This window comes from Acipenser ruthenus, chromosome 20, assembly GCF_902713425.1.
Source record: "Acipenser ruthenus chromosome 20, fAciRut3.2 maternal haplotype, whole genome shotgun sequence".
Lineage (NCBI taxonomy): Eukaryota > Metazoa > Chordata > Actinopteri > Acipenseriformes > Acipenseridae > Acipenser > Acipenser ruthenus.
In genome coordinates, this window is record NC_081208.1 from 13,178,393 (window position 1) to 13,202,959 (window position 24,567).

Below are 24,567 nucleotides of genomic sequence, written 5' to 3' on the forward strand. Positions count from 1 at the left end.
TACATATATGAGCCGCTGGTTATAGTTCAATGGAGCATCTCGCTGTGTAATACAATAACACGATAGAATCAATATCCTGGGAGACAGTCAGCATGGTTTTAGGAAAGGGAGATCGTGTCTAACTAACCTGCTTGACTCTTTTGAGGATGCAACATTGACAATGGATAACTGCAAAGCATACAACATGGTTTATTTAGATTTCCAGAAAGCTTTTGACAAAGTCCCACATAAAAGATTAATTCTTAAACTGAACGCAGTAGGGATTCAAGGAAATGCATGCACATGGATTAGGGAGTGGTTAACAGGTAGAAAACAGAAAGTACTGATTAGAAGAGAAACCTCAAAATGGAGCGAGGTAACCAGTGGTGTACCACAGGGATCAGTATTAGGTCCTCTGCTATTCCTAATCTACATTAATGATTTAGATTCTGGTATAGTAAGCAAACTTGTTAAATTTGCAGATGACACAAAAATAGTAGGAGTGGCAAACACTGTTGCAGCAGCAAAGGTCATTCAAAATGATCTAGACAGCATTCAGAACTGGGTAGACACATGGCAAATTAAATTTAATAGAGAAAAGTGTAAAGTATTGCATGCAGGCAATAAAAATGTGTATTATAAATATCATATGGGAGATACTGAAATTGAAGAAGGGAACTATGAAAAAGACCTGGGAGTTTATTTTGACTCAGAAATGTCTTCATCTAGACAATGTGGGGAAGCTATAAAAAAGGCCAACAAGATGCTCGGATATATTGTGAGAAGTGTTGAATTTAAATCAAGGGAAATAATGTTAAAACTTTACAATGCATTAGTAAGACCTCACCTAGAATACTATGTTCAGAAAAAGATATTGCTGCTCTAGAAAGAGTGCAATGAGCAACCAGAATTATCCCAGGTGTAAAAGGCATGTCGTAAAAGGTATAGACAATGTCGAGCCAGGGGACTTTTTTGACCTGAAAAAAGAAACAAGGACCAGGGGTCACAAATGGAGATTCACGGGGCGTGAGCTGGGGTGAAGGAAAAGCAGAAGCAGCAGTTAGTAGGATAGAAAGATGGTCGCTGACTGAGGGCGGCAATGCCGACGCATCCCAGGGGCAGAGGACCCAGCATACCGAAGACAGGATAGAAAGGTGGTCGCTGACGGAGGGCGGCGATGCCGACACATCCCAGGGGCTGAGGCCCAGCATACCGAAAAAAGAGCCGCCCCTCGAGAGGAAGTTGGTCCCGGATGACCGGGATACGAAAGGAGATGAGCGAGAGGGGTACCCAGCATCTGAGACTTCTGTAAGAGGCGCTCGTTAAACCCCTGATTGATCGAGACGTCACGCTGCCTGGGACCTGAAATAAGGACAAAGCATAGAGGTTAGTATGGGACTCGAGCACGAGGGCCATGTCCCAAAAGAAAGACAGAATTGAACAGAGCCTCGAGTGAGGCAAGATAAGCGCAGGAGCTGCGACAGGACAGGGTATGGCCGGGGGTCCGCTCTGACTCACATGGTGAGAACCCCCCTGAAGGTAAGGGAGGCGGATGCCTAACCCTGAGGTCGGGGAAGTGAGACTCACTTGCCCCCCAGAGACGACCGATGCAAAGTCATGTATGAAGGTGGAGGAGGGGAGGAGGAGGAAAACGAAACACTCGACAGAAAGGGTGCAGGTGATCAGGTCTTAAATAGAAAAAGATACTAATTAACACTAATTGACAGAATTAGAAAATTAGAAGATTAGAATATTAGAACCCCCGCTCCACGCCCCCTGAACCACGCAAGCTAACATTTAGATAAAGGGGCAGTCAGAACAGAAAATAGGAGGCACTTTTTTACACAGAGAATTGTGAAGGTCTGGAACCAACTCCCCAGTAATGTTGTTGAAGCTGACACCCTGGGATCCTTCAAGAAGCTGCTTGATGAGATTCTGGGATCAATAAGCTACTAACAACCAAACGAGCAAGATGGGCTGAATGGCCTCCTCTCGTTTGTAAACTTTCTTATATTCTTATGTTCTTAACACAGAATACTTCATATTTTATTCCTCAGTAAAATTTCAAATATAAATGATCATAATTATCATAATCACCGAACTTGTAAGCCCGTCTAACTCCAATTCCATGCTGTCCCGTACACTAACACCATGAACCACCTTCTCTCACAGGAGGTGGGGCTACGTCTAGACATTACACGTAGCTTCCTGTTAAAGGTACACCGACCACAATATACTCACGGATCATCATGGTTCACTATAGAATAAGCTGTATATAATAAGACCTAAATGCCCAGAAATATCTGTGCAATAGAAAACTTCAAATTGAAAGCACAACAACAATGATAACGAGATTTAGACAGGATTGAAGCTTGGCCGGACACATGGCAAATGAAATGTAATGTGAATAAATGCAAAGTCTCGCACATAGGGGCAAAAACATTAGAGGCAAGTACAGCATGAATAGTAACGAAACAGAGGAGGCTGTGCATGAAAAGGACGGGGGGGGGGGGGGGGGGGGGGTAGTAGTGGATGAATCTCTTAAGCCAACTAGACAGTGCGGAGAAGCTATGAAATAGACAAATAGAATGTTAGGTTATATAGTCAAGACAGCTGAATTCAAATCTAGAGAAGTTATATTCATTATACAATGCACTGGTACGACCACACTTAGAATACTGTGTCCAGTTCTGGTCCCCATATCATAAGAAAGACATTAAGGCAATGGAGAGAGTAGAAGAGAGCAGCACAAGTAATTCCAGGACTGAAGGGCATGTCATATGAAGATAGACTGAAAGAGATTAATCTGTATAGCCTTGAAAGCCAGAGGCGACTTAATAGAGGTATTTAAAACTGTCAAGGGGTTTAGCAAAGTAACTACTGAGAATTATTTTTCATAAGTCACAGAGAACAGAACCAGGGGCCAGGTTGAAGCTGAAAAAGGGGAGAAGGCGCTTTTTCACGGAAAGGGTGGTGAACCACTGGAACAGAGCTGTTGAAGCAGAGACTATCAGATCCTTCAAGAATAGACTGGATGCTGTCATGAACAATACTGTATAACCCTCTCTGTGACCACAGTAAGACCTTTAGCTAGCCTCCTGGAGGAAAGGCCGGTCCGTTCAGCCACAGATTCCCAGAGGATTCATTTCCCCTACTATCTAAATGGTTGGGGGTCATTTTCTGAAACTGGAGTATCCCTGAATAGATAATCATCCCTCTTCAAACACACAGACACATGTATTGTGTTAGAAATTATAAGTTTGTGTTTATTTGTTAAGAAGTTACATACACCTGGAATTGTTTATATAGTTGTGTTAAAAATAAAATACTCTTTTATCAGGTCATACAGTATAGAATATTAAAAGAAATACACTTAGGGCAACTTTATATCATCTGAACCGTGCTGATATTTCATATGGTATTATCACTCCACTTCTCACATGCGAATTCTCATGTGAGATTCATCCATTAATCAACCGCTATTCAGAAACTCAGATTACAATTCCATGATTAAAAGAAAATGTGAAGATTCAAACTACTTAATATTTGAGAAAGTGACTTTTTAGAGATTAAGTATTGCTGAGTATAAAGTGATGATGATTATTATTATTATTATTATTATTATTAGATCGCAGGTATTTGCCCTGCACACAGACAGGCTGGGTGGGGGCACTATTGTATTGTGTTTCCTGCTTTGCCCCTCTCCTCACACCCTTGTTAAAGTTGTTCTTGCTGATGGAAGTCTTCCCTGGCTCTTATTGCAAACGTTTCTCTCTCCTGTATCTGTGTTGATTCATCTGCACTATTCAAACACTCATTTTGTTTTCTTGAAAACTTGTTTGCAGATGACATCTTCTACCGTCATCTCCTGAAGAGAAAAATGAAGAAACAGATCATTAAAGAACTAATGAATGTCCCTCATAGCACTGTAAACATGATTACTTCCTCCTTTAAAGCAGTGTTAAACAAGGCTTCCAAATCCTGTTGTCTTACAGCCAGATACAGACAGACAGACACACACAGACAGACACACAGAGTCCCATAGACACACAGTCAGACAGACAGACACACAGACAGACAGATACACAGAGACAGATAGACACACAGTCAGACAGACAGACAGACAGACAGAAAGACAGACAGACAGAGACTGATAGACACACAGTCAGACAGACAGACAGACACACAGACAGATACACAGAGACAGACAGACACACAGTCAGACAGACAGAGACTGATAGACACACAGTCAGACAGACAGACAGACACACAGACAGATACACAGAGACAGACAGACACACAGTCAGACAGACAGACAGACAGAGACTGATAGACACACAGTCAGACAGACAGACACACAGACAGATACACAGTCAGACAGACAGACAGACAGAGACTGATAGACACACAGTCAGACAGACAGACACACAGACAGATAAACAGAGACAGACATACACACAGTCAGACAAACAGATAGATACACAGAGACCGATAGACACACAGTCAGACAGACAGACACACACAGACAGACAACACACACACACACAAAGAGCCTCACCAGGTGTAGAGTTTCTCCCTCTAACCAGTGTTTCCAGCCTCGATTAGCCTTCTCTCCCTTCTGAACACAAACCAGTTTGTCTCCTTCCCAGTTCACTGTTGTCTGAAAAAGCAACACAGGCACAGCCATACATTAAAAAGTAAACTGCAGCCTGTTTCATTAAACTCAGGAGGAAACTGCAGCTCTGTGTCAGCCATCTTGACTCCAGTCTCCCTGCAGTGTGTGCAGAAGTCTGGCTCCATGCTGGTGCCTCAATGGCAGCAGTTTGTCTAATAATGAAGTCTGCTCGTGCTATTCTGGGGTAGGCTGTTCAGAGAGAGGTGAGAGTCGGGTCTCGGGAATGTGTCTGTTTAGATCAATAATCTGTGCTCTCCAGTTCAGAAAACTCTTCACCCCGGCCCTCATCTCCTCGCTCTGTAAACATCCGGAGAGGGAAGACTTCCTTCCAGGAGTACTCCGAGAGGCATTCCAATCACAAACACCAAGGAAACTCACAAAGAAGTACACTAAAGTCTTTGGCCTGGTTTTAACATTGGGGTCTATGGAAGGAAACAGCCTGGCTTTAACATTGGAGTCTATGAGGGGAAACAGCCTGGCTTTAACATTGGCGTCTATGAGGAGAAACAGCCTGGCTTTAACATTGGGGTCTATGAGGGGAAACAGCCTGGCTTTAACATTGGGGTCTATGAGGGGAAACAGCCTGGCTTTAACATTGGCGTCTATGAGGAGAAACAGCCTGGCTTTAACATTGGGGTCTATGAGGGGAAACAGCCTGGCTTTAACATTGGGGTCTATGGTGGGGAAACAGCCTGGCTTTAACACTGGGGTCTATGAGGGGAACAGCCTGGCTTTAACATTGGGGTCTATGAGGGGAAACAGCTTGGCTTTAACATTGGGGTCTATGAGGGGAAACAGCCTGGCTTTAACATTGGGGTCTATGGTGGGGAAACAGCCTGGCTTTAACACTGGGGTCTATGAGGGGAACAGCCTGGCTTTAACACTGAGGTCTATGAGGGGAACAGCCTGGCTATGGGCTGCCTCTCACCATGCAGGTGCGCCCATCGACCGCGCCCAGGTCCTCGCGGAACTCCGCCCCCAGCCTGAACTCCATTACGTAGTTGCGGAAGGTGGTGAGGGTCCGAATGGTCATTTGATCCCCATTCTGTATGATCTCCTTGTCTGGGCTGAGCAGGCACACGATCTTCCTCAGGGCGATGTTGATGTCTGAGGAGAAGGGGTGAGGGGAGGGGGAGAGGAGAGGAGAGGAGAGGGGGAGGAGGAGAGTGGAGAAAATGGTAAAACTCTTAGGGATGCTACAAACCAATTATAAGATCCAAAAACGTCATAAAAGTGTATAAGTTTAATTCAGGATGAAGGACTGCCCCCCCCCCCCATTACATCATCAGGAGATTATAAATAAACCTGATGCGTCCTCCCCCATGAAGCACAATCGATTCACATCCCCCCTCCCACCTCCCCATTCACCCCTCCCACCTCCCCAATCACACCTCACACCTCCCACCTCCCCAATCACCCCTCCCTCCCCAATCACCCCTCCCACCTCCCCAATCACCCCTCCCACCTCCCCAATCACACCTCACACCTCCCACCTCCCCAATCACCCCTCCCCCTCCCCAATCACCCCTCCCTCCCCAATCACCCCTCCTCCCTCCCCAATCACCTCTCCCTCCCCAATCACCCCCCCACCTCCCCAATCACCTCTCCCACCTCCCCAATCACCCCCCCCTCCTCAATCACCACTCCACCCTCCCCAATCACCCTTCCCACCTCCCACACATCCCCCCTCCCCAATCACCCCTCCACCTCCCCAGTCACCCCTCCCCCTCTGGACTTCTGAAATCAAAGACATTGAGAAGGACTTGAAGGACAGAAACAGCCACTCCTGGCCTCACAGACCCAGACAGCTCTGACATTGAACTGCAGAACCTTACCCAGTAATCAGGGTCTGTGAAACTACACAATGCAACAACCACATTAGAAACACCAGGAAGCTCGTTGCAGATGCTGAGAAAGACTTGTAGTTGAAATGCACAGGTTTCTTTAAGTAGCACTGACACAATCAGTGTAGAATCTGAACAGTGAACCCAGTATACACTGGATCAGCAAGAGCAGGGGAATAGATACAACAGATAGATAGGTAGGTAGACACATAGATAGGTAGACATATATTATTTTTATTATTTTTATTATTATTATTATTATTATTATTATTATTTATTTCTTAGCAGACACCCTTACCCAGGGTGACTTACAGTCGTAAACAAAAAATTAATTTCAAGATTGATAGATAGATAGATAGATAGATAGATAGATAGATAGATAGATAGATAGATAGATAGATACTTTACTTTTAAAGTAACATTTATTTACAACAGAGTATAAACTTTTACATTACAATAAATTCTTCAAAAAGTTCATCAGACTCTTCATCCACCTCACAGAGCACTCCATTAAAACACCATACAATTTCAAATTTTAATAAGTCGTGCATCATTTTATAAAAATTAAATTCAACACCTATACGTTCCCTTACTAGCTTTCGAAACACTTTAACCAAGTCTTGACTGTTTTTATCAATTTCACTGCTCCTACTTTTTAAAATGGCCAATTTAGCTTGACCTAACATAAAATTAGCCAACTGAAACACAAACTTTTTACTCTTTGCATATGTGACCCCAAAAATAAAAACCGTCTTCGTGAACTCCAAACCCAGCTTTAAAAAGAGGTTGTTTAAAAAAACAAACAATGGATCCAATCTTTGACATTCCATGTAGCAGTGAAAAACAGTCTCTCTTTTGCTGCAGAAAGGGCACTTGTCATTCACCTCCGGATTTATTATTGATACAAAAGCATTAACAGCCAGAATGGTATGCAAGAGTCTCCATTGTAAGTCACCAGATCTTTTACAAAGGGGAGGTTGGTATAAAGCTCTCTAGGCTGGCTTATCCTCCTCTCCAGCTCCCAGCCGCTCTCTCCAATGTGTGTCCGGTAGAACTTTAAGCACATCTTGGAACTTTACTTTCACACACATTTGATATGCTTTTTTCCCCTCCAATAGGGAAAAGTGGCATCTACACAAGTCCTTCACTTTTAAAATCTTGACACTCTCTTCTTCAAAATTACTAATTGCAGGGGAGATTAGCAAGGAAGGAAACGGAGCCTGCTGAGGAATTCGATGCTCACTAAAAACACTCTCCAGTGCCTCTCGCCACTCTGGGAGCAGAGCTTCATTCAGCTGTGACAGGTAAACGCCTGCCACACGCACAGACCGCATGGCCAGAGCATTAGCTAAACATTCTGAAAAAGTTTTTCCAAAAAAACTCCAAAAGCAGGGATTGGATCTGTTTCAACAACATTTTTGGAGGCTCCACACAAATTAACTTATGCCAGAGACTGGAGGCGACTAAATTATTTACCACTAAAACTCTTCCTCTAAAAGACATTTGAGGAAGCAGCCACCTCCACCTCTGTAAACGTCCTTTTATATTTTCCAAAACCCCTTCCCAATTTTGCCGTTCCATTTTCTCATTGCCCATAAAAATTCCCAAATATCTGAAACCTTCTCGGGTCCACTGCAGTCCGTCAGGCAATACCAGTGACTTGCATCCTTTTTATTATTATTATTATTTATTTCTTAGCAGACGTCCTTATCCAGGGCGACTTACAATTGTTAGCAGATATCACATTATTTTTACATACAATACCCATTTTTACAGTTGGGTTTTTACTGGAGCAATGTAGGTAAAGTACCTTGCTCAAGGGTACAGCAGCAGTGTCCCCACCGGGGATTGAACCCACAACCCTCCGGTCATGAGTCCAGAGCCCTAACCACTATGCCACACTGCTGCCCTCTATGCCACACTGCTGCCCTATTTTCTTTCCCAACATGCACAGCACTGATCTTACTCCAATTTACTCGTGCAGATGAAACCTTTTCAGATTTTCTGGGTCTCAACTAACACTTTTATGTCTTCTTGACTACTTATAAACAACATTATATCGTCAGCATAAGCTGACAGCTTAATTGACTGATTGCAGTTTGGAATATCTAAGCCCGTCAAAACACTTCTTAACCTACTCAAGAACGGTTCAATTGATAGAGCGTATAACATACCAGATAGTGGGCATCCTTGTCTAATTCCTCTCTGAATTTTAAAAGGTGCAGTAAGTCCTCCATTTATTTTAATCAAACTGAAAACTTTACAATAGAGCGATCTTATTTTACTAATGAAATTAGAGTTAAGACCAAAAGCAGCGAGGACCTTCCATAAATACTGGTGGTCGACTCTGTCAAAAGCCTTTTCCTGATCTAACAAAAAAAGACCAGTACTAAAGCCAAACAATTTTGAGGCTGCCAATATGTCTCTGACTAAAAATATATTATCAAAGATGGATCTATTTGGGATGCAATAAGTTTGATCAGGGTGCACCACAGTCTCGATCACTGTACTCAGTCTGTTGACTAGAGCTCTAGAAAGAATTTTATATTCGGAGCACAACAGTGACACAGGTCTCCAATTTTTTATGTTGCAAAGATCACCTTTCTTTGGAAGGAGCGTGATAACTGCTCTCCTGCAGCTTAGCGGCAGCTCTCCTTGCTCAAAACTCTCTTCAAAAACTTCGGCAAGATCATATTTCAACAGTTGCCAAAAACTTTTAAAAAACTCCACGGGCAAGCCATCAATGCCAGGAGCTTTGCCCTGATTCAGCCCTTGTAGAGCAACAGTAAGTTCTTCTATAGACAGGGCACTCCCCAGCCCTTCATTAGCCTCCTCAGGCAAACACGTCATGCCCTGCAGGAAACCCTGCACCTCCTCAGGCTCAGCCCCAGCCTCCGCTGCAAATAAGCCTGAGTAGAACTGGACAGCGTGCCTCCTGATCTCCTCCGGGTCTCTCAGCTCCACTCCGTCCAGCCTCCTTAGACAATGAATTGCCTTCCTTTGGCTACTTTTTTTCTCCAAACTGAAAAAAAACTGAGTAGGTGCGTCCATCTTCATCAGCCCCTGCACTCTAGATCCCACCAGTGCTCCTTTTACTTTTACATCCAAAAGATTTGCAATTAATTTCTTTTTGTACTTTAATTTTTCAATTATATTATCATTTTGCTTGGAGTCTAGAGCTCTCTGGAGCTCCAGCTCCTGCAGAGACTCATTTACCCTCTTTGTAACGTTTTCATTGTACTGTTGACAGAATGTTTTTATTTGAACTTTACCTACGTCCCACCATTGTCTAAGATTCGAAAAGGAACCTTTATCATCCCTCCATGTTTTCCAAAAGAAATTAAAACATTTGATAAAATGCAAATCATTTAACAGATTAGTATTGAATTTCCAATAGGAACGACTGCGTTTAACATTAGGCAATAAAACAGAAAGGAATACATTTATTAGATTAAAATGCTCTTTGAAAACATAAATCTGATCTAATCTCGCCATTGAGATGTGACTCTTACTGTACTTAACCCAAGTATATTGTCTTTTATTAGGATGCACACTTTTCCACACATCAATTAAATCAATCTTTTTTAATATAACTGATAATTCTCTTGCAGACTTGGCTCAGGATGATTTCTGTCCATTTTACAATGAGCAGTACAATTAAAATCCCCTGCTAAAAACAAAACCTCATCAGACGTGCATTCTACTAAAACCTCGTCCAGAATTTTGAAAAATTCCAACCTCTCTTTTCCATCATTGGGGGCATAAATATTAATAAATACAAAGGATTGTCCTTCTACTACAGCTTCTATTTTAAGCATCTGACCTTTTACCAGTTCAGTAAAGTCCACAGACTCAGGTTTAAAATTTTCCTTAAACAAAACTGCCACCCCAGCACTCACATTAGATCCATGCCACCCCAGCACTCACATTAGATCCATGCCACCCCAGCACTCACATTAGATCCATGCCACCCCAGCACTCACATTAGATCCATGCCACCCCAGCACTCACATTAGATCCATGCCACCCCAGCACTCACATTAGATCCATGCCACCCCAGCACTCACATTAGATCCATGCCACCCCAGCACTCACAAGATCCATGCCACCCCAGCACTCACATTAGATCCATGCCACCCCAGCACTCACATTAGATCCATGCCTAAAAAACATTTGCCCTTTCCATTCCTTTTCCCACTCTGACTGGGTTTTGAAATCACAATGAGTTTCTTGTAAGAAAATGACATCCAGTTTTTTCTGGTTCAAATATTCAAAAACAGAAGCCCTCTTAAAACTGTCTCTACAACCATTTATATTAATAGTCCCTAACAGAAAAGTCATCATTGGGATAGAAAAAAAGCTCAGAGTACAAAAAACAAACAATATTTGAAAAAAAACCACAGAGTTTAACATTTTTATTTTTGATTAAGTTTACTACGAACTCTAATCAAACAATTCTTTAAACACCAGCGCTCTTGATCTGTAAAATTTGACCCAGAGGACTTCTTTACCAGATAAACCGCTGAGTTCACAAACAAACTTAAATCAGGAAAAAAATCCTCCACATCAACTTTTCTCCTTCCCTTTGTCAACAGTAAAAACTCTCTTATATCTTGCTCACCATACCCGCTCTTTAACAAAATGGATTCAGAGCATTGAGAGGAGTCGGTTAACACAGCCTCCTCCTCCTCCTCTCTCTCTGACTCTGAATTACTTTCATGTATTGTGCTGGCAACCAAAACACTCCAGGGCTTTTGCCCCTCTTTTTTAGGAGGTTGTTCTTTTCCCCTTGTTTCTACTTCCTCTATATTTTTCCTTTTTAATATTTTTTTTTTCCTTTTTCCTGGAGTCTTAAATCCATCATTATCATTCATATTCTCACTCATTTCCATTGCCAAACTGCTCACTTCAGAAACTTTCTCTGATGCACTCTCCCCTAGACGCTCGGTTTTATTTCCACCCGCACCCTGATTGTCCTCTCTTACTTCTCCAGTCTCTGCTTCTCTCATACTATCCGTATCATTAACAGTACCACTTTCAATCTGTTGTTTTTCGTTACCATCACTACTGGTATTTTTAATTTCCTGCTCTCCAGTTTTACCCTCTGTTCCGCTCACCTCCACACCAACACTCGTCCCAACCACCTCTCCATCATTTTCAGCGCTCACATTCCCTCTCTCCATACCCCCACTCTCTGTTTCAACATCAACATTACTCGGCTCTGTGGATTTCAAGTTCACCGCTACTTTCTCGCTCACCTCTCCCCCTTCTCTCTCCTCTCTGTCTTTTGTTTTTGGGCAATTTTTAACTAAATGTCCATCCGCCCCACAATTGAAACATTTCATCGTTTCTGAAGTAGCAAAAATCACGTAATCACAGAAATCCACTTTAAACTTTAAAACAATGTTAAGTTCCTCACTCCCTTTATTCAGAACCATAAACAACTGTCTCCTGAAGGAGACCACATGTTGTAACAGTGGAGATTTACAGCCCAACGGGATTCTTTTTGGGGCTGAGACAATTTGCCCATGTCGAGACAATTCATTTATAATTAAAGCATTTTTAAGGAAAGGTGGAACGTTTGATATGATTATTTTCCTCGCTGGTGTCACTAATGGCGTAACTGCAACCACAGAATCATTCAAAATAATTCCATTTTCTACTACTTTATTTACTAGATCAGTTTGACTTAAAAACGCCACGACTGATCCATTCATTCTAGACGCAGACTTTATATTGTCATAACCGACTACTTTCCCAATCGCTAACATGCACTTCTCTATAGGAACAAAACCTTCCGTAGCTATTTTAACTCCGTGCTTACGAGTTAAACTCTCAAGGGGGAAACCCCCCCCCCCCCCCTGAGCCAGCCATGCTGACCGCAAAAGTTAAACAAAGTTCTTTAATTTATTTAACACAAACAAAACAAAATAACTATTCACATTAACAAACACATGTAAAAAAAGAAAGAAAAACGAAACACCTACTTTCAATCCACTCCACCTCACTCACTCCACTCTCCCAGCATGCATCACACTAGACAGAACAGATAGATAGATAGATAGATAATTCATTTTTAAAATAACTCTGTTTTATCAAAGATTATTGTGTAACAATATCAAAAGACAAATCATGAACAAATTCCAATAAATATCAGAAATGTGAAAAGATAAATAATTAATAAACATTTCACACTGCACTTCAGCACACTAACCCTCTCACACACCTATCATCCCCCCAAAAGAGCATGTAACATTAAAATGACCCTCCCAGTCCCCATGAGAACAGCGTTGCTTCTGGCCCAGTTTACTCTAGCTCAGGACACTCCTTCAGACAGCCTCAAACCAGCTTCTACTGTTTGAAGATCGGTCTTGTTTAGTATTAACACAGCAAGGGCATCAGCATGGTCACTGCTTTAACAGAGTCCATGGCCCCATTCGGGATGGACAGTCCAGTCAGCATTGTTCTTAGTTAACCATTAGGGGTTCAATTAAGAGGAAGTACAACATTCTCAATGAAGAGCAGCCCCAGTGAATTCCCCTCTGCACCTGGAAAGGAGAGCACAGACCACCATTGATTTAAAGAACATTAAAAATGTTACTATATAGCAGCTGAATTTTTCCTGAAAAACCGGAATCAAAGCCAAATGCCCTTAACACCTCAAATAAATCTCTAAGGACTACCCAGTCAAAAGCTTTCTCTTGATCAAGGGAGAGCAGACCAGCTTGAAAGCCAAAGAGCTTTCAAATCCTGAATTAAACATACATTATCAAAGATTGCTCTGCAGGGTACACAGTAAGTCTGATCACAAAGTACAATGCTGCTCATGACTTTGCTCAGTCTGTTTGCCAATGCCTTTGACAGGATCTTATAGTCGGAGCAGAAAAGACATACAGACGTGCTCAAATTTGTTGGTACCCTTACAGCTCATTGAAATAATGCTTCATTCCTCCTGAAAAGTGATTAAATTAAAAGCTATTTTATCATGTATACTTGCATGCCTTTGGTATGTCATAGAATAAGCAAAGAAGCTGTGAAAAGAGATGAATTATTGCTTATGGCCTGGACACATTTGTTGGTACCCCTTAGAAAAGATAATAAATAATTGGATATAGTGATATTTCAAACTAATTAGTTTCTTTAATTAGTATCACACATGTCTCCAATCTTGTAATCAGTCATTCAGCCTATTTAAATGGAGAAAAGTAGTCACTGTGCTGTTTGGTATCATTGTGTGTAAAGGCAAAGGCTACAAGACCATCTCCAAGCAGCTTGATGTTCTTGTGACAACAGTTGCAAATATTATTAAGAAGTTTAAGGTCCATGGAACTGTAGCCAACCTCCCTGGGCGCGGCCGCAAGAGAAAAATTGACTCCAGATTGAACAGAAGGATAGTGCGAATGGTAAAAAAAGAACCAAGGATAACTGCCAAAGAGATACAAGCTGAACTCCAAGGTGAAGGTACGTCAGTTTCTGATCGCACCATCCGTCGCTTTTTGAGCGAAAGTGGGCTCCATGGAAGAAGACCCAGGAGGACTCCACTTTTGAAAGAAAAACATAAAAAAGCCAGACTGGAATTTGCTAAAATGCATATTGACAAGCCACAATCCTTCTGGGAGAATGTCCTTTGGACAGATGAGTCAAAACTGGAGCTTTTTGGCAAGTCACATCAGCTCTATGTTCACAGATGAAAAAATGAAGCTTTCAAAGAAAAGAACACCATACCTACAGTGAAACATGGAGGAGGCTCGGTTATGTTTTGGGGCTGCTTTGCTGCGCCTGGCACAGGGTGCCTTGAATCTGTGCAGGGCACAATGAAATCTCAAGACTATCAAGGCATTCTGGAGCGAAACGTACTGCCCAGTGTCAGAAAGCTCTGTCTCAGTCGCAGGTCATGGGTCCTCCAACAGGATAATGACCCAAAACACACAGCTAAAAGCACCCAAGAATGGATAAGAACAAAACATTGGACTATTCTGAAGTGGCCTTCTATGAGTCCTGATCTGAATCCTATCAAACATCTATGGAAAGAGCTGAAACTTTGCAGTCTGGAGAAGGCACCCATCAAACCTGAGACAGCTGGAGCAGTTTGCTCAGGAAGAGTGGGCCAAACTACCTGTAAACAGGTGCAGAAGTCTCATTGAGAGCTACAGAAAACATTTGATTGCAGTGATTGCCTCTAAAGGTTGTGCAACAAAATATTAGGTTAGCGGTCCCATCATTTTTGTCCATGCCATTTTCATTTGTTTTATTATTTACAATATTATGTTGAATAAAAAATCAAAAGCAAAGTCTGCTTTCTATTAAATATGGAATAAACAATGGTGGATGCCAATTACTTTTGTCAGTTTCAAGTTATTTCAGAGAAAATTGTGCATTCTTCATTTTTTGTGGAGGGGTACCAACAAATTTGAGCACGTCTGTAGGTCTCCAGTTCTATGTGAGAGAGTGTACTGGTACTTGTACCTGTGCATCCAGCAGATCAGACCACCAGGGTCCATGTGAGAGAGTGTACTGGTGCCTCTACCTGTGTATCCAGCAGATCAGACCACCTACTCTTTCAGGTCTCATACAGCCTGTCGCTATATCTGGACTCCAGAGCCCTATGGAGTTCAGTTATATCCTCCTCCATCTCTCTCATGGCCTCACTCATGCTCTTGATGACATTCTTAGTGTGCTGCTGGCAGACTAGTCAAGTCTGAACTTTACCCACATCCCACCATTGTCTTATTGATGAAAATGGTCTTTTCTGCCTCCAGCGTTACCAAAAGAGATGAAAACATTTTAAAAAGTGAGTATCATTGTGACAGAAATACAATGATTCTTGGTTGTAAATCTCTCTCTCGACCTGTGAGGGCGCTAAGCAGCAAGAACAGAGTTCTTTGGACGGGCTGGTCTGACAGTTCTTTCCCAGGGTCGGGAAGTCGGACAGTCTGGATGAGGGTGAGACTCCGTTGCAAGAACGCATTGACCCGGAAGGTAAACGATATGGCAGCCGCAGATTGGAGAGGCGGTTGCACTTGTTTACCAAGGGGTCATGTGTGACGGCATAAAAGGGGACGGAGAATTGCAATCATCTCGGTCTGTTTCATTCACCCACTGCATCACTCCTGCACCTGTACCCAATCAACCACTTTGCCAAAAGGATGAATAGACATGAGGTGGGAATAAACATGTTCAGATTAACAAGGCTGTGGTCAGAGAAACCTCTGGCGTGAATTGTGCATTTAGTGAAAAGGTTTAAGTGATGTTTAAAAACATAAAACGTATCAAGTCAAGCTAGACAGATATTCCCAGCGCTCCCTTTAACCCAAGTGTACTGCCTAGCATCAGGGTTCATTGCTCCCCGCACAGCTTCCAAATCCTGTGCTGTAGGACAGTAACCAGCTCCCTGACTGACTCGGGGTGGGGTTCTGAGCTGTTCTTATCTAGCTGGTCGTCAACCGCACAGTTATAATACCTGCTAATAAAACTACTACTAATAGAACTGCTCTCTCTCTCTCTCTCTCTCTCTCTCTCTCTCTCTCAGAAATGCACTCTCTCTCTCTCTCTCTCTCTCTCTCTCTCTCTCTCTCAGAACTGCAATCTCTCAAATTCAAATGTTCTTTATTGGCATGACTATATTACAAGTAAAGTATTGACAAAGAAATTTATAATACAACAAATAAACATTACTAAACTTTACACATCTATGAGCAGAAGAGAACAGCCCTTTTCCCCAGGAACAGCACCCCACCCGTCCCTCCCCATTGACTGTAACACAGCTCATGTGTTGCTACAGGGTGTCACACACTGTCTTTTAGGCTGTGGCAGGCGGATACATATTTTGCTGCTAGATTTGCAGTCTGCTCCTCCTCTCCCAGTACGGTGGGAACTTTAATGCTGTCCGAGAAGAGTTTAAATTCTGGTTTTTGGCTCTCAAATTTGGGAATATATTTCCCCCCGTATTTCTACGTATTTTGAGCATGATAACAGGAAGTGCATCTGTGTTTCAACCTCCCCTAGTTCACAATGATGGCACAGCCATTCCTATCTGGTAACCCAGGATTTATATATCTGCCCTTTTCAATGGCCAGGCTGTGCAGTCACTGAGTCTGTACTTTGTTAGAATTTGTCTTTCTTTTGTATTTTTAATTTTTAGATATTCCGCTAATTTAATGTTTCTGTTTAGGGCCTGATAGCATTCCAGTTTATTTGTTAATTCTATTCCAATTTTCAGTGAATTTGTTCTTCAAGTTAAAGTCATTTTTTTAAATTATTGTTATTGGATTTTTTTTTGTGAGTGGCTTGTATCTCAGGCTCACTGGTTTGAGTGTGGCTCAGTTCTGTGAGCCTCAAAACCAGTTGGCCCAGGGGGTCCTTGTCTGGGAGAGCTGGTTGCTCAGTAGGGCCTCATATTTATAGGAGTCCTGGTCTGCATGTTTTAAGTGGAACCAGGACTTGGTTGCTCTCTTCTGAATAGGGATTAGAAGGGGGAACAGTCCCAGCTCAGCCCCACAGGTGTTATTGAGGGCGTTTCTGTGAACCTGCAGGATATTTTTGCAAAATTCCAATTGTAGATTTCTGTTGGGCTTTTGTCCCAGTTTTTGTATTGGGGGTTACGAGGGGTCCCCACACTTCAGTGCCGTACAGCAGGATTGGTTGTATGATGGAGTTGAACATTTGGAGCGAAATTTGTATTGGTATTTTGGTATAGAAAGCCTGTCGTGCTTTTTCTCTGAATGCATTTCTAGCCAGGCTGAAACTCCCTGAAGCACTGATGATCAGACCCATGTAATTGTAGTTGGTTCTGTGATTTCATACGGTGTTGCCCAGTGAAGCGGTACCTGTTTGCCTGAGATCTGGATTTCTTCTGGTCCAGATTGACCGTCCGTGCCCATTTCTGACAGTACCGCTCTAGCAGCGCCGGGCTCTGCTGCAGCCCCTGCTCTGTCCCAGGTCTGACAGTACCGCTCTAGCAGTGCCGGGCCCTGTCTCACTCCACGCCCGTGAGAAGAATTATGTCCTTTTGTTTTCAATTTTCATACCGCATTTATTTTCTGAATACATTGAATTGAAGCAGGGCCTCCTGCATTGCAGGGTTGCTTTGTTTCAGCATCTCATTGCTGATGTTATCTGTGCCAAAGGCTTTCCTAGGTTCGAGGGCCTGAAGTTTCTCCTTTAGTTCCTGCATTGTTACTGGTGAGTCGAACGGGTTCTGCTTGTATTTTATTGTTTGTGCTTTTAATTTTTTAGGATTGAAATTTGTTCAGAATTTAGATTTTTGTTTAAAGGTTTTCAAAATAGTTTTTCCATATATTGCCATTTTGGATTGCCAAATCTTTTACATTTTTTTAGTGTTAGTTTTTTCCATAATTCCCACAAGGCGTTTTTATCAATTGGTTCCTCAGTTTGTGTCCGTTTTTTGGACATGCTGTCTTGTTTTTTCTTGCTCAGGAGGTGTTTGTACTGCTTTAGTGCAGTGCAGTAGTTGAGGCGTGACTCCTGGTGTGTTTTTGGTTTGACAGCCGTCTCAGGTGTTTCCTAGCTGAGCTCCATTCACTGTCAAACCATTTCTCTTTGGGAGGGTTTTTTGATTTTTTTTTTCTTTGATATTTTGCATAGATTAGATTTTTTTGCCAATTTCTCAAAAATACTATTTACATTTTCAGCAGCTAAATGTGCTTTTTTTGGTTATTTTGGTAACGTATTGTTGGAAGCTGTTTAGCGTACTTCCAACCTCGTCACTGGTTTGTGCTCTTTGCTAGTCTGCAGTGCTTGACTGGGTCCATTTGCACCCGGGTCGCAGGGGGACCAGTTTTTCGGGAGGGTTCAGGTCTGTGGTGGGCTGCTCTGACCTTTTTAAGGATAAGGTTAGGTGACTGTGGTCAGAGAAGGCAGTCTGTTTACTATAAATGCATTCATATTTTTTGTGTCTGTGTCAGTTATGGCATAATCTAATGCACTGCTATCTAGAGCTGAGCTGAAGGTGAATCTCCCCAGACAGAGTCCCCCCCTGGTCCTGTTGTTGACTATGTACAGACCCAGGCCTTGACAGAGATGCAGGAACTCTCTTATTCCCCACACTATCGTGGCTGTTCCTCTGTGTGGTAGGATGTGTGTGGTACAGAGGGGTGTCTCCATATAGGTGAGTGATTCCCTCTGTGCTGATGAAGTCGATCTCTCTGCCCGTCCTGGCATTGAGATCTCCACACAGCAGCACAGAGCCCAGGGTTTGGAAATGGGTAATTTGAGTTTGGAGGTCATGGAAGCCATCCTCTTTGTAGTAGGGGGAGTCTGAAGGTGGCATGCAAACAGCACACAGGTATATTTCTTGATTAGATTTTAAGACCTCTCCTTTGATTTGGAGACAAATGTGTGTCTCACCTCTTTTAACAGGGGAGATGGAGTTCTTGAGTTCCCCTCTGTAGCGCACTATCATCCCCTTCGAGTCTCTGCCACGTTTAATGTTGGAGTTTTTCAGGGAGGGTACAATCAGCTCCCTGTAGCCACTGGGACAGTGTGTGGACACGTCTGTGTAACACCTGGTTTCATAGAGAATAGTGATATCCATTGTATTTATATAATTTACAAATTCAGGGTCTGTGCTCGTAGTTCCAAAGGTTGAGGAGCACAGACCCTGAATGTTCCAGCTGCTCATTTTAAAGGAACCTTTTTTTCTAGGGTTCAAGTAACAAAGAAAAAAGTTGTGATAATTATTTTAGATACCTTTTACATATTCATATTTATGTACATCTAGAATTGAGACACCTATAATCATTATCATATTTACATAGGGAAATAAGTTTGAGCTTTCATGTATGTATGTATGTATGTATTATTATTGCTTATTATTATTATTATTATTATTATTTCCCCTCTGTTGAGTGTGAGTTAACTCATTAGCTTGGTGCAGATAAGGTTTTAAAGGTGTATTATCTCATTCAGCTCCGTGCTGGCAGGGTTTCCTGGCCGGGACACAGCTGCAGTGTAGCTGTGCTGCGGGGGCTGTGGGTGTTGTGTGGGCTCTACCTGGGCTGCACTGGGTGGTGGGGGGTTGTGGCCTGGGGGGCTGGGGGCTCCTGTGGGCTAAGAGGCGGCTGGGTGTACTCCTGGCCTCAGTGTGGGGTGGGGTGGTGAGCTCTCGGCCCAGGGCGGTGTTCTTGAGGGACTTTGTAAAAAGCTTCATGCCCTCCTTGTTGAGGTGCACCTGGTCACACATGTGGTAGGGACGGATGTGGCGGTGGTGTGCCAGGTGCATGCTGGGCAGCAGAGCCCAGCCCCGGGACACCTACATGTTTATGCCCTGAATGATGTGATAAGGCATGTCAGCTCGGGGTAGCAGGGTGGACACAATGACTTTGGAGCTGGGGAATTCTCTGGCTGCCATTTCTGCCACCTACTGCAGGGAATTGGCCACATCCCCTCTGAGTGCAGGTTGTTGGTGCTGGTGTGTATGAGGATGCATTTAGGGCTCTTCTGTCTGTGCTTAGATAGGATTTGTAGGGCGCGCTGTGTCGTTGGGCACTTGATCTTATCGACTCTCCAACCAGGAAAAAGCTGCCTCTCGTCCAGGAATCTCCCGTTTAAATCTATCAGGATGAGCACCTCCGCACGGACCTGCTGCTCTGTCTGTGTGCCTGTCTCTGTGTCTGGGGCTGTGTGTGTGCCTGTCTCTGTGTCTGGGACTGTGTGTGTGTCTGGGGCTGTGTGTGTGTGTTTGGGGCTGTGTGTGTGTCTGGGGCTGTGTGTGTGTCTGGGGCTGTGTGTGTGTGTGTGTGTGTGTGTGTGTGTTCCCTTGCTTGCCTGTGTGTCTGGAGCTGTCTGTGTGTCTGGAGTGTGTCAGTGTGTGTGTCAGTGCAGGCCAGGCGGGTGCTCTGCTGGTCTTGGGCTGCTGGTGTGTGTAGCAGACTGCCTCTCAGTCCCTCCCGCTCTCTCTGCAGGCTTCTCAGCTCTCTGTGCTGTGCTGTCCTGGTCAGTTCCTGTCTCAGTCTCCGCAGCTCTGTCTTCATGGCCTGGTTGTCCTCCTCCAGGCCCCTCAGCGCTCCTCTTAGCTCCTGCACCTCGGCCCTGTGCTCGGTTTTCAGCCTGTGCACCTCGTCTCTGAGCTGCTGTGACGGGCCGGCCTGGCTCAGGGTTGCCAGGGTGTGCTCCCTGAACTCAGTGAACTGCAGCTCCAGCATTGACAGGCAGGCACTCTTCAGGGTTCTGATGTTGCTGGTCTGTTTGGGGGAGTCAGTGACAGGGCTGTGCTGGGGGTGGGGGGCAGGCTGCTGGGCTGTGTTTGGGGGGAGAGGTTGCAGGGTTGCATGCTCTGGCTCTGTCTTCTCGTTCTCTACCCGCTCTCTCAGTGCTGGGAAGCTGTGCTTAAACTAGCCCAGGCGGCTCTCACTGCCGTGCACAAAACGTTGACAGTGAGCATGTGCTGTCTGCATCACTGTCCTCGAACACTGTCAGTTGCCTGCCACCGCCGATGCCTCTCTTCCTGATGTTGAAGGTGCTGCACAGGATAGTGTGCCAGGTGCTAGGGTGCTGTTGATGTTGGTCCTGCTGCTACCCAGTGTGCATTAGTCTACTATGACAGTCATGCACTAGTTCTCTATGACAGTCATAAGAACATAAGAACATAAGAAAGTTTACAAATGAGAGGCCATTCTTGCTCGTTTGGTTATTAGTAGATTATTGATCCCAGAATCTTATCAAGCAGCTTCTTGAAGGATCCCAGGGTGTCAGCCTCAACAACATTACTGGGGAGTTGGTTCCATACCCTCACAATTCTCTTTGCCTCCTATTTTCTGTTCCGAATGCCCCTTTATCTAATCTCCATTTGTGACCCCTGGTCCTTGTTTCTTTTTTCAGGTCGAAAAAGTCCCCTGGGTCGACATTGTCAATACCTTTTAGAATGCTTGAATCAGATCGCTGCGTAGTCTTCTTTGTTCAAGACTGAATAGATTCAATTCTTTTAGCCTTTCTGCATACGACATGCCTTTTAAACCTGGGATAATTCTGGTTGGTTTTCTTTGCACTCTTTCTAGAGCAGCAATATCCTTTTTGTAACGAGGTGACCAGAACTGAACACAATATTCTAGATGAGGTCTTACTAATGCATTGTAAAGTTTTAACATTACTTCCCTTTGTTTAAATTCAACACTTTTCACAATATATCTGAGCATCTTTTTGGCCTTATAGTTTCCCCACATTGTCTAGATGAAGACATTTCTGAGTCAACATAAACTCCTAGGTCTTTTTCATAGATTCCTTCTTCAATTTCATTATCTCCCATATGATATTTATAATGCACATTTTTATTGCCTGCGTGCAGTACCTTACGCTTTTCTTTATTAAATGTCATGTGCCATGTGTCTGCCCAGTTCTGAATGCTGTCTAGATCATTTTGAATGACCTTACCTGCGCAACAGTGTTTGCCACTCCTCCTATTTTTGTGTCATCTGCAAAATTTACCAGTTTGCTTACCATACCAGAATCTAAATCATTAATGTAGATTAGGAATAGCAGAGGACCTAATACTGATCCCTGTGGTACACCACTGGTTACCTCACTCCATTTTGAGGTTTCTCCTCTAATCAGTACTTTCTGTTTTCTACATGTTATCCACTTCCTAATCCATGTGCTTGCATTTCCTTGAATCCCTACTGCGTTCAGTTTGAGTCTCTGGGGATTTCCTCAGCACTCTGTTCTTGTGTTGTTTCTTGGCCTGTGCAGAGCACAGCTGTTCTGGGGGATGGATTTCACTGCTGCTGCTGCTCAATCTATCCACAATTGTTACATTTGGGAAATTGTAACAATTTCGCTGGCAGTTGGGAGGCCCTCTTCAACAGTCACTTCACTCTGCATTTTTTGAATTTCTCACAGCACTTAGTGCTGGTTTTGAATTTTTTAAATTTATTGAGTTATTTTTTATTTTAGTTTCTCACAGCAGTTAGTAGAAGTTTTTTTGTTCTTTTTCTCTCTCACAGCAGTTATGATTACTATTTTTTATTTGTATTTATTCAGATTTTTTGCGTTGTATAACGAGTAATATAACGAGTAATATAACGAGTAATATAACGAGAAATATAACGAGAAATATAATGAGAAATATAATGAGAAATATAACAAGAAATATAATGAGAAATATAACAAGTAATATAACAAGAAATATAACGGATAATATAACGAGAAATATAACAAGATTTATAATGAGAAATATAACAAGTAATATAACGGATAATATAACGAGAAATATAATGAGAAATATAATGAGAAATATAACAAGAAATATAATGAGAAATATAATGAGTCATATAACGAGTAATATAGCTCAGCCACACATTTCTATACAGGGACCAACACACCCACTATCATTTCAATGCCATGTTTACGTGTCTGATTTCCAACACTGGAGCCTCATCTCCTAGGGATCCCTGCGGGTTTGGAACCTGATCTCCTAGGGTTCCCTGCGGGTTTGGAGCCTGATCTCCTAGGGATCCCTGCGGGTTTGGAGCCTGATCTCCTAGGGATCCCTGCAGGTTTGGAGCCTGATCTCCTAGGGATCCCAGCGGGTTTGGAGCCTGATCTCCTAGGGCAGTGGTGTCAAACTCAGTTCCTGGAGGGCTGCAGTGTCTTCTGGCTTTCGTTCCACCTGAGCTCTCAATTACTTAATTGGTCTAATTATTTGAGTAACTGGACACATTTAACACTTCTCTTCAGGCCTCAAAATGTTTCATAGGTAGTGTACCTTGAATCAAGTGCATTTTTAAAACCATCAACTGTAAAAGACCTTGAAAAATATTAAATATGTCAAATTCAACAAATAATTAGATCAATTATGTTAATTGAGAGCTTAAGTTGGAATGAAAACCAGAAGACCCTGCGGCCCTCGAGGACTGGAGTTTGACACCTCTGTCCTAGGGATCCCTGTGGGTTTGGAGCCTGATCTCCTAGGGATCCCTGCGGGTTTGGAGCCTGATCTCCTAGGGATCCCTGCGGGTTTGGAGCCTGATCTCCTAGGTATCCCTGCAGGTTTGGAGCCTGATCTCCTAGGGATCCCTGCAGGTTTGGCCATAGCGGTAAAAAAAACTCTCAGACAGTCCCCCTAAATTTCAATCTCCATAGTTGTATATATTATACAGCAGCAGCACAACAATGATTCAGACAGTCCCCCTAAAGTAAAAAGAACAACAGTTGCTACCAATAATTAATAACAAAACAAAAAAAACCCAGGGGAAAAGCCCTCACTCACTCAGAGCTCAGCACACACCCTCCATGCATTCACTCTCGACAGACAGGTATAGATACTTACAACACACACACAGACACACACACAGAGACACACACACACACACAGAGACACACACACACAGAGACAAAGGCTGCTTCTTACCGAGTGCTTTGAGATAGGCATCCATGTTCTCCTGCGAGACCAGCTTATAATATCCACTCAGATTCACACTCATCTTTCCTGACTTTCTGACACTCCCTCTCTTCCTCTTTTTACACTTCTGTTTCAATTCTGTATCTTGTAGAACAGTACTCCTCTTTCTCTCTCAATTCAAACTGCAGTCTTTATTGGAGGCACCAGCTTGTTCAAGTTCTGCCCCAGCAATCACGCTCCTGTCTCTCTTTCTCACACTCTGCCTCTTCTTTGTCCCTGTGTCTCTCTCTCTCTCCAGTTTTTTTTTATAACTCTCAAGTTTCAAAACTTTGTTTTATTGCAGAGAGGGAGGGGCTGGGTTAGTGCCTCCTCCTCTCTCCCTGAGATAAGTAGAGAGAGAAGATCAAAAACAGACACACAGAGTTAGACAGACAGGCAGAAACAAAGTTAAAACACACAGACAGGCCATCTGTCCATTCTCGACACGGACCACATGCAGTTGGTGATGGAGTGGTTCAGTGACCTGGGTCTTAATCTGGTCTTTCACAAACCAGGAATGAAGCTGCATCAATAAACCCTCTGTGTGCTTTTAGAAAGGGGGGGTCCTGCTCACTCTCTCCCTTCCCCCCTCTCACACTCCATTCTCACCTCTCTTTTCCCTTCTCTCTACCTTCCCCTGTGGAGATTGAAACTCAGGGGAGCTGTTTGACTCATTG

At 43.3% G+C, this 24,567-nt stretch overlaps 1 protein-coding gene across 2 annotated transcripts; it reads right to left on the reverse strand.

The window, feature by feature from the left end:
- Positions 1–3,219: 3,219 nt before the first annotated feature.
- Positions 3,220–24,313, reverse strand: LOC117425395 (retinol-binding protein 1). 2 transcript variants are annotated; one of them, XM_034042297.3, is made up of 4 exons: positions 23,861–24,313; positions 5,583–5,761; positions 4,538–4,639; positions 3,220–3,847 (listed from the first exon to the last, which is right to left on the reverse strand). In XM_034042297.3, exons 1-4 carry the CDS (start codon positions 23,931–23,933, stop codon positions 3,794–3,796), a joined length of 408 nt encoding a protein of 135 aa, XP_033898188.1. In that variant the 5' UTR covers positions 23,934–24,313; the 3' UTR covers positions 3,220–3,793. The 2 variants fall into 2 exon arrangements, with proteins under 2 accessions (XP_033898188.1, XP_033898189.1); XM_034042298.2 differs by lacking the exon at positions 23,861–24,313 and adding an exon at positions 12,486–12,553.
- Between the last annotated feature and the right edge of the window lie 254 nt (positions 24,314–24,567).

Coding starts and splice junctions, on each gene's coding strand:
- LOC117425395 (XM_034042297.3), bottom strand. CDS start 23,933: ATGAGTGTGAATCTGAGTGGATATTATAAGCTGGTCTCGCAGGAGAAC. Junction 5,762..23,860: donor TGCCTATCTCAAAGCACTCG/GTAAGAAGCAGC, acceptor CCTTCTCCTCAG/ACATCAACATCGCCCTGAGG. Junction 3,848..4,537: donor AGGGAGAAACTCTACACCTG/GTGAGGCTCTTT, acceptor TTTTCTCTTCAG/GAGATGACGGTAGAAGATGT.